The sequence below is a fragment of the Echinops telfairi genome, unplaced genomic scaffold, assembly GCF_000313985.2.
Source record: "Echinops telfairi isolate 266 unplaced genomic scaffold, ASM31398v2 ScPeMD7_7412;HRSCAF=8450, whole genome shotgun sequence".
Lineage (NCBI taxonomy): Eukaryota > Metazoa > Chordata > Mammalia > Afrosoricida > Tenrecidae > Echinops > Echinops telfairi.
This window is the reverse complement of record NW_022111312.1, coordinates 10,387,865-10,398,321: the sequence shown is the minus strand read 5'-3', so window position 1 is coordinate 10,398,321 and position 10,457 is coordinate 10,387,865. Positions and strand designations below refer to the sequence as shown.

Genomic DNA, 10,457 nt, shown 5'->3' with positions numbered 1-10,457 from the left:
GGTTGTTAAATAATATTTTGTCAATTTGAGACTTAGGAGTGAAAGGGTGGAGTTTAGCTTGTCAATCATGTTGCAGCTTGATGACCTCATTTGGAGGCGCTGAGGAGATAAATAGCTCCCTGAAGCTGGGACATACGTTTACTCCCTGCAAGATATTCAGGCTGAGAAAATACACGGAGCTATGCTAGAGTCCTGGAGCTAGAGGAACCACATGGAAACCCCTGCTAGTACTGAGATGCTTCTACTGCCACTGGATCCACAAGACTTTCCACCCACTGGCCTGTCATCTTCCTGCATTTGGCATCCTTGCATGTGTTGTGTGAGTTTGAAGAGGAATTTATAAATTGGTATCGGACATATGGGCTAATATCAAACTTACAGACTTGATCTAGACTAGGCTGGGTTGTTTTCTCAATATACAATTGTTCTTTTCTATAAAGCTCTTTCTTATACATATATGAGTTGCTCAATGCTATAAAAGCTCTGCTCTGCCCAATGCAATTGTTTTTTTTTTTTTTTGGGGTGTGGGTGTCCCCCCCCCCTTGTTTAACTATTCTTTTGAAAGAACAACTCCTTTAATGTAATGGTTCTATTATGTTTAAATGAATTGGTAAAAAATTTTTCTAACATTTTCAAGAGCTTTAAGATTTTTGGTGTTAAGTGTCTAAAGATTTTTGATTTTTGGTGTTGTGTCTAAAATAATCCTGATACCAGGCATCATCAGAACAAAAAATCATATCCTTGTGAATGAGGGGAAGTGCGGGGTGGAGACCCAAAGCCCATCTGCACGCAACTGGACACCCTCTTACAGAAGGGTCGTGGGGAGGAGATGAGCCAGTCAGATGAGCAGTGTAGCAACGATGAAACATACAACTTTCCTCTAGTTCCTAAATGCTTCCTCCCCACCCACTATCATGATCCCAATTCTCCCTTGCAAATCTGGCTAGATCAGAGGATGTATACTGGCACAGATAGGAACTGGAAACACAGGGAATCCAGGACAGATGATCCCTTCAGGACCAGTGGTGAGAGTGGCTATACCAGGAGGGTGGAGTGAAGATGGGATGGAAAGGGAGAACCGATTACAAGGATCTACATATAACCTCCTCCCTGGGCGACAGACAACAGAAAAGTGGGTGAAGGGAGACGCCGGACAGGGCAAGATATGGCAAAATAATAATTTATAAATTATCAAGGGTTCATGAGGGAGGGGGGAGCCAGAGGGAGGGGAAAAGTGAGGCACTGACACCAGGGGCTTAAGTGGAGAGGAAATGTTTTGAGAATGATGAGGGCAATGAATGTACAAATGTGCTTTACACAATTGATGTATGTATGGATTGTGATGAGTTGTATGAACCCCTAATAAAATGATTAAAAATAAATAAAATAACCCTGATAACAAAAAGTTTGAGAACTGCTCCTGTAAGGCAGTGTCTGTGCAGGGTTGGAATACAAGTTGCTTGGTTTATTGGGTGGACAATAATGCTTTCATTGTATATTTGGAAGGCTGACACAGAACACGTTCTAGAACAATACTCTCATTGTCTCGGCTTGGCATGGTTTTCAGCAGGATATATGTTAGGAGCGCTTGCTGGTAAAGCAGTTAGAAATAGATGCTTGACTGCTGAGCTGTCACCAAAGCCTGCATGGTCCTGAGAATCTTAAGGGTCAAGAGTATAGCCTTATAAAAGGGGGCTTCAAAAAGCTTGTGGAAACATAGAATTAAGAGAAAATGGAATTTTCCCACAAACATTTTGAGGGCCTCTTATATAAAAGAGAACTTACTGGGAGCTTTTTGTCTATGAAGGTTAAAACCTGGGGGTGGGGAGGGGTGGGGTGGGGCTTGCAGTTAAAGAATTAGTGGTTTTCATAATGACCATATAAAACATCTCAATCAATGCCTTTGGACAACCTGATGTTGGCAAGCCTCAGATGCATGGATTTCCATTTCTCTCTGCATTCCGGTAAGAGTGCCTTCATTTCCAAGAATAGAGTGGTTCTGTCATGAGTGTTCATCCAGAGCCTCCCTGGGAGCAGACTTGTCGGCAGGAGGGCCCGAGGGGCTGCTCATTGCACTGATGCCTCGACCGCCTGCCTTCAGAACTGTGCCAGGCGCCTCGTCTCACAAATGGTCAGCAATTCCCCAAATTCAAAGCTCTGAAAACTCAGTGTTTCTGTGAGTCATTTGGTAGCAAAATTTGACTGTAATTTATGAGGCTATTTATAATCTTTTGTTTATCCTAGCTAATGTGAATATCTTATTTCTCTGTAGAAATAATAATATCCAATTACAGAGTAAGGTTCCAGATCCCTGTGGGGGGCTGTTTTTCTTCGTAAAATCTGAAACATTTCTGAAATTCTGAAAAAGCCTATCTATTTGTTTTTTGGCTAAGGGGCTGTGGACATGTACTACTTAACTCATAGAACGTTGCGAGCATTAAATGCTCAATAAAGCATTAGACATTGTTGCTGTTTCCCTCAATAAAACCCCAGGTCCCCCAATCATGAGGGACCAGTGCCTGGAGAAAGTCATCATGTTTGATAAAATAGAGGGTAAAAGTGAAAAAGGTGCAGGACCCGCAATGTGATGGACTGACAGAATGACTGCAACAGTGGGCTTAAGCATAACAACAATTTTGAGGATGCTACAGGACCAGGACTATGCAGTGTTTTGTTTTAACAGCATCTTTCTATACGGTTCTATGTCATATGGCCTACTAGAATTTTCTACAATATTCTGTTCAGTGTACAAACTACTAGCTTTTAAGCATTTCAAATGCAACTAGTACAACAGAGGGACTGAATTTTTAAATTATTGAAATTATGGCTGGTGCCTTCTATATTGTAGGGCTCTGTGTAAATCATGTGACTTCATAGTCCATTCAGAGTTTTACTTCTGCTGTTTCTGTAATTAGCTCCTATTGATGGAGGTACAACATAACCCAGCAGATTATATGTTGGTTGAAACAGTATGAGCGGGTGTACTTAGGTTTATAAGTATATTCTGGGCTTAGCATCCACTAATAGTTTCTTCTTTCTCCAGGGCTCTTATTTTTTTCTTTAACTTTTTATCATGAATTGGATGAAGGCTTACAGAGCAGATCAATTTTTCATTCAATAATTCATAACATTTTGTTTCATGCCATTGACATCACTGTTCCGATTCTTCCTGTTTATCTGCTTATTTACATTCCTTCTCCTTTTCTAACCCTTGTGAACTTTGCCCTTGGGTACATGTGCCTTTTTTTTTTTTAATCTCATTGGTTGATTATTCTAAGGCAGTGGCTCTCAACCTTCCTAATGTGGAGACCCTTTAATATAGTTCCTCATGTTGTAGTGACCCCCAACCATGAAATTATTTCCGTTGCTACTTCATAACTGTAATTTTGCTACTATTACGAATCGGACGACCCCTGTGAAAGGGTCGTTCAACCCCCCAGGTTGAGAACCGCTGTTCTAAGATGTGTGTACCCCTCTATTGTTGTTCCCTTTCTGGACCCATCTGGAGCCCGAGTGGGGTGCGTAGGCCTTGTGAGTTAGGCCACTAACTGCAAGGTCTGCAGTTTGGAAGCCACCAGGTACTCCTCTGGAGAAAGATGGGGCTTTTTGCTCCCTTAACGGAGCTACAGCCTTACAAGGGACAATTCTGCTTTCTCCAGTAGGGTTGCTGTGAGTTGGCACTGACTCGATAGCAGTGAGATCCCCCCTGCCCCCCTTTAATAGACCTGTCTACTGTTGGACTGAAAATTGAGGCAGACCTGGAGAGTGATGAAGAGCCACAGGCTCAGGAGTCCCGCCATTCCCTATCTGACCAGTGAGCCCAGTGGGTTTTGTTTGTTTTTTAATTTTATGACTTTGAGTTTTGTTACATACCCCCCTAAACGCCCCCGCCCCCCACTATGCCAACACCTTCCATATGTGATCCTTTTCAGAGCAGTTAGTGGTAGCCCGGCACATTCTGGTGTCAGGGTTCTTGTAGATTAAGCTCAGTGCTGTCCATCAGTCAGCCATTGGACTACATGTTGTCATGCATCTTCTATTGTCTGCATTCTGATTTCCTCCAGAAGGGGGAGAAAACAGTAATCACACTTTAAATGGCTACCCACAAGCTTTTAAGACCCCATTCTCTATTCACAGCAGGGTGCAGAATATTGCCTTTGTGGACTTGGTGTCCCCAAGACCATGATCCCCTAGATTCAGCAACTCATTTCCTCAGGGTATTTGGTTATGTCTAAGAAGATGGCACAACTTTACCCCCTGTTTGCCCCACTACATTTATGGATATATTTGTATCAGGTAAATAAATACACGTGTGGAACTATCCTCTGTCAAATCTACAGATATTTGCAGAGTTTCTTTCACTCTCCCTCCCACACTGTTCAGCCTCACTGCTATCCCTGCATCTACTTGTGGGTCACTGTTAGTGAAGAAGTATGTCTATAATAGTATTAACTTGGGTTACCTTTAACTTCACACTCCTCCCAGTGTTTTCTCTGTCTCTGTCTTTTGCTTCCCTCCCTCTTAACACCCACCATAGATTGCCTTCCCTTCTGCCCAAGTTAACACTTCTAAGACTTAATAGTAAAGTACATATTTCTACTGGAATTTGACACAGCCCACCCCTAATAAAATCAACTGAAGAGAGTCCTTAAAAAGAATGTGTCTACTCTAAGAAATTCCTAACTTACGAGAATATAAATTGCAGTTTCCTGGAAAACGGGCAGAAAGAAATCATTGTGAAGTTGTTTTAAGATAACAAAATGATGTAAGAGCCCTCGTGGTGTAGTGGTTATATGTTGGGTTGCTAACCCCAAGGTCATCAGTTCAAAGCCACCAGCCACTCCTTGTGGGAAAAGACTAGGATAACAAAATGTTGGCGCTAACATGTTCCCATTTGCTAAGCAGATGTTCTTTTCCCAAAATAATTTCTATATGCATTGTAAACATGTTATCTACAATACCCATGTTTTTGCGATTCCTCTAGGCTAGATAGGAGTTGTTGGAGTATATCTGCCCAAATACCTTTCTTTACAGCAGAATTTGAACATTCTGTGTCAGACGGGCTTTACCTTCCCCTGTGCAGTCCTTGGCTTGACTTTGTTGAGAGGTTGTCAGGAGTGTTCTTTCATCATCACATGTAAATGATTGAAAAGAGAGGCACGAACAGGGTAGCTACTTGTTTCTATGGAAACTCAGAAAGGAAGATCTGATGAGGACAGTGTGAAACATCAGGAGGGATCAGTGATCATTTATGACACAGAAAATGAAAATGGCTGGGTAGTGTTTTGGGAGTGAAAAGCTGCATTCATTGAACCTAGAAATTTTCTCTTTGAAAAAAGAGTGCTTTCTGAAAGTGTGAGGTTATCCAGATAATACATAATCTGTGACCATGAAATATTTTTCAGTTCTTAAGAGTTTGCTAATTTTCATAAAACTTGTGTCTATGTCCCTCAAAGTTAGCAATTTATTGCTTTGTAACAAAAAATTAAGAGCACTTAAAAGGTGAATTCAGTTGTAACTGGTTGTATTAAATTAGACCAACATTTAACGTCTTACTTTATGAGCAGTCTAAAAATGAAGAGCGAGCAGTATGTGTCAGGCAGCAATTGAAGTGCCACAGCTCCAGGGGTTTGGGGTCTTATCCATGGGCTCAAATGAAGCAGAAGGTGCCGAGGGGCGGTGGGATCCAAAAGCGAATGGTGGCGTGTTTGGGGGAAGGGGTCTAGGCTGCACTGAATAAAGTCAAATATTTACTAGCATCAGAAAATGACAGTTCATATACAAGCACATGATAAAGCAAGTGGTCAGATTCTAGTGGCTACTGATGCCAGGCAGGTAACTAAAGTGGGGGAGTTCTCGGAGGGTGGTGACTGGCGCGTTAGGGGACATTTCTAAGCCGAGGAGCAGTTTCGTCGCTGTTCCAGTGGTGGCTTCTAAACAGTATTATAGAGCCAGTGTTGTCAGATCTTCTAGGGAAGAGCTATTGTCAATTTTTATATTAGGTCAGTAAACCTTTAAAGTTTTTCCAATGGCTTGTACATTCTGCATGTAGCATTTCTGGTTTTCCCCCAAACACGAGGACATTTTTGCAGTAGAGGATGTGTTCCACACAGTGGTGTGTTGGCAGATCTCCCTACTCTGTCAGAGGAGGGAGGAGGTAAACACAGTCACTCCTGTCCCGCACCTTTTGTTCAGCTGGCTGAGAGTGTAGGAGGGAGCTTAAAAAGGTGATCACAGGGCTCTGTCTCGTCCACAATCCCAAACAGAACTTGTTGTAGTTTGTCTGTGCACTGAGTGCGTGGCTGCAGACAAGTGACACACCTGTCATCGGGCTCCTCCGCAGTAAAGGTCTCATACAATAGTGACTTCCCAGGGGGTCTGCTGGGCCAGTGCAGTTCAAGGCAGAGAGCTCAACTCAGAAGGGATAGGGTATCTGCTTTTAAAAACTTTGAAGGACTAATCTGGGTAGAATTACTCGAAGGACATGGGATGAATGAGCACTGAAGGTGTGTTAGGAAGAAGTTTTAAGAAAATTGAAAACTCTGTTGGTGAGAAAAGACCCGAAAAGTTGCTCGGAGGAAATATGTTGCCCATCACAATGCACCGGCTCTTTCCCTGAAAGTAGCAAGGACCATCCCATGAGAAGAACTTCATTGCAAAGACTTACCCTATCTCCCCCACAACCCTGATCTTACTCCTTCAGACAGTGTTGTTGTTGTTCCCCAGTTTCAAAGTAGTTACTACCAAGGCACCTAGGAGCCTTGGTGGCATAATGGTTAAGTATGGCCTTGAAAACCTAAAGGGGCCGTGCGACTCTGCCCTATAGGATAGCTATAAGTCAGACCCCACTGGTTGGCAGTGAGGGTTTTTTAAACATTTTTTAATCAGTGTAGGGCTTGGGATGGAATCAAGACTTCTTAGGATATATCTTTTTAAATGGTCTTGATTTCTGTGCCATATGAATATAGGGCGGTTCCAAAAAAGGTAAATTGTCTTTTTAATGCACTTCTTCTGTGTATTGATTTCATTTTATTTCAGAATTGTCAGAGATGTGTAAAGAGTCTTTCAGAGCAAGAAACATAATTTAGAGCATGAAGAGATTTGGCTCAATTGTTTTTCCTGATGTGTGGCATTTGTAGTCTCAGGTATCCCTTGGAGGGTAAGCCCTGTCCGTGGGACGGCCTCTAGGGAAGCTGGAGTAGGCGCCCGAAAGCCTGCCTTGCACTGCTCCATTCTGCTCCACTGACAGGTCACAAGAGGGACGCTGCCCTGAAGGGCGGTGGAACAGAACTCAAGACCAGGTGTATTTATCACATGATGTCAATGATATTCAAATAGACCATGTCTAAGACTTCGTTAGGAGGAGGGCAGGGGTACTGCTTTCAAACAAAACAAAGAACCTTTTTTTTATTGTGGATGCTTTAAAACATACACTAAAGTAGATCAAATGTAGTGAACTTGCCTGGTGACCCTGTGGGTTAAGCGTTAGGCTGCTAATAGCAAGACGCAATTCAAACCTACCAGCGGAATGCATTGGGATGGCCTTGTTTTTCCAGGCAGGGTGCAATCTGACCACTTTTCTGTCTCCCACTTTTAGAGGAAAATGTGTAGATTTTTCTTCCTGGATAAGGTTTCCACCTTACCCAGGTACCCACTTTCAGAGAGTGTACTGTATTTCTTCAGCTCCAAGCTATTTCATAGCTCTCAACCCTGCAGCCTTCTCCATATATCCAGCACCGAACATCAGCTTCTCCAGGTGGGGAGAGTGCTGTTTCATTGTGGGGATTTCGTGGCATTCAGGCCACGAAAGAAAAATGTGTATAAATTTTGCATGAAACATGAATTTGCTCTGTAAACTGTCAACCCAGGCTCCTCTGTGATCACAGAAGATGAGGCTATCTGCTTTTGCCCGGATGACGATCTTGAAAACCCTAAGGGGCAGCTCTGCCCTCTCCCATAGCGTCATCATGAGCTGGAACTGACTTGATAGCCATCGGTTTTTTGGGTGGCTCAGTGAGTTAAATGTTGGGCTGCTAAGCACAAGGTTGGTGGTTTGAATTTACCAGCTCCTGCTCCATGCAAGAAAGGTAAGGCCGTTCAAAGATGACAGCTCTTAGGAACTCTGCCCTGTCCTATAAGGTTGTTGTGAGTTGGAAGTGACTTCAGTTTGTGGATTTAATTCAGATGTCCATTTTTTGTAAATGGTACAGCCATCTACCCACCTTAACCCACAGGGTCACCTTTGGAAACCTAAGGATTATCCTTAACATCTCCTTCAAGTACCCATAAAGAGTCACTAAAGCCCAAATAAAGCAACCTACTACTGCTTTTAAGCCGATTGCGTCTCATAGTGACCCTGTAGGACAGAGGGGAGCTCCCTGCCCCTCTGGGTTTCCAAGGCTGTAATCTCTCCAGAAGCAGATCGCCTTATCTTTCTCCTGCAGAGCAGCCCAACTCGTAGTCTACTGTGTCTTCTCTCTCTCTCCCATACGCCTGCCTCCTTCAAGAAAGCCTACTCCTATCATTCTTGGAGTCCACCAGTACATGTTTTCATTGTGTCCTGCACTTGCCCCCACCCCTCTTCATAATGCTTTCCACAGTTCTCTTCAGTTACGTATGTTGGATTTTGGTTCACATTCCTGTAAGAAAGACTTTCAGGCAGGGACCGAGCCAGCTGTTTGCACTTAGGCCTCATTTGCTAGGAGAGTAGCTGGCATATAACCAACCAGTTCCAGGAGGCTTGATTCCCAATCCTGGGGGCCTCGTGTGCGTTAGACTAGAACTGTGCTGTTTGGAGGAGCTTTCAGGGCTGGGTTTCCTGAAATGGGTCCTCAATCATGTTTTCTGAGGCCCCTCTGAGTAGACAAGCCTTCTTCGTCACAGTGAGCAGCTGTCACATTCATCATTGAGTCCATCTGGCACCTGGGCCTCATCAAATACTTTCTGGGTGAAAGAATGAAGAGAAATTTGTTTTAGGAAAACCCCTCTGGGTAGTGTGGAGGGTAAACAGCCTTGATAAGAGATGTAAGAGCCCCCAATAAAAGTGTTTTTTTAAAGAATATATGAATAAAATATGAACTATTGTCAATAATAATGTAAAAAAATTATGATGACAACATTAAAAAAAAGAAAGAAAAAATAATCCCGATAGCCAAGCCAGAGAAAGGAGCTAAGAAGTTAGCGGTAGAAACACAAGAAGACAGGTGCTTGGGGACTGGGAAAAGAGGCGAGTATCAAGAATGCACAGTCTAACTTTGGCGACAGGGGTGATGGTCAAGTTGGGGTGATTGAATCGGGCATGAAAAATGAGGTTTGTTTGGGGCCTGTTGACTCAGAAGAAGCCCTACAGGACATTGAGACAGATAATGTGTACTTATTAAGAAATGGTTCAGGAAAGAGCTGCAGGTTTCATCTCGGTGCAGAAGAGTAAACTCCTATTGGCAATTCAAGTGCAGATGATGAACGTGTAATCACGGAGCCTTTTTGTCTTTGGCACAGAGTTGGTAGATGTTTCGATGCTTTTAAAATTGAGAGTGGATGTTATAAACATGTTGTATATCATACAGAAATGGGATTTTTTTATTGATGCCAGTTAACATCCTGTGACCATTAACTGGTAGTAGTGATGAATTTTATTCTTCATTGTAAAGTGGCATATTTCATTTTAATTGTTCTTTTGTGAATGCTAATTTATACCTTTCTTTTCTCTTAAAAGACATTGTGGTTTGATGTTTTTTTCCCCCTCTTGTTTCTTCTAGGGCCTATTCCCTGGTAGATTCCAGTCAAGTGTCTACATTTCTGATTTCCATCCTACTTATAGTCTATGGGAGTTTCAGGTAAGAGACCCTTAATGTTGGTAGTAGAAGAAGCATTGTACTGAAAGTGTTGATACAAAAAAAACTTACCATCCTTTGGAGACTTGACAGGAATTGACAGTTTTGATATTTATTCTTTTGGTAGTTGCTGTTAAACACATCTTGGTTTTGCTTACGACTTTGTCATGTAAATATAAATGTTCATTGCTTCAAATTCTCACTCTGAAAATAACGATTCCCATACTGACTCTTAGCATTGGGGAGATGAAGGAGTGATGTTGCAGTCCCAAAAGGAACAACAAGCTGGGGAAGGATTTGAAATGCAAACCACATTACCAGAGACTCCTGGCAGATGGTAGCATGAGCTGTTCCCCACTCTGCTCCTTGCCCCGCACATCCACCCAGGAAACCACCAGACCCTGGGACTCAGGGCCTCTAGGAGCTCTGAAAGCAACGGAGGGAACACTACAGCTAGAGAAAAGCAACTTTTAAGAAGTTGGAAAGTTTGGGATCCCCGCCCCACCCCCCCGCCCCCGCTCTCAGCAAAAGTGGGGCTTTCATAGACTTGTTGGGTCAGGGAAACCAATAGTAAAGGCTACTGAAGAAAAGGCTGCTCGTCTTTTTTAAAAATCATTTTATTGG

The 10,457-nt window shown here is 42.8% G+C and overlaps 1 protein-coding gene across 1 annotated transcript in view; it reads left to right on the top strand.

Annotated features, from left to right (window-relative positions):
- The first annotated feature begins 1,919 nt into the window (after window positions 1-1,919).
- SPPL3 (signal peptide peptidase like 3) overlaps window positions 1,920-10,457 on the top strand; it is a 62,284-nt gene continuing 53,746 nt past the window's right edge. The window contains exons 1-2 of the mRNA XM_045296712.1: window positions 1,920-1,964; window positions 9,759-9,836. Coding sequence (XP_045152647.1) covers window positions 1,933-1,964; window positions 9,759-9,836 — 110 coding nt within the window. The 5' untranslated portion in view covers window positions 1,920-1,932. The remainder of the gene's footprint in view (window positions 1,965-9,758; window positions 9,837-10,457) is intronic.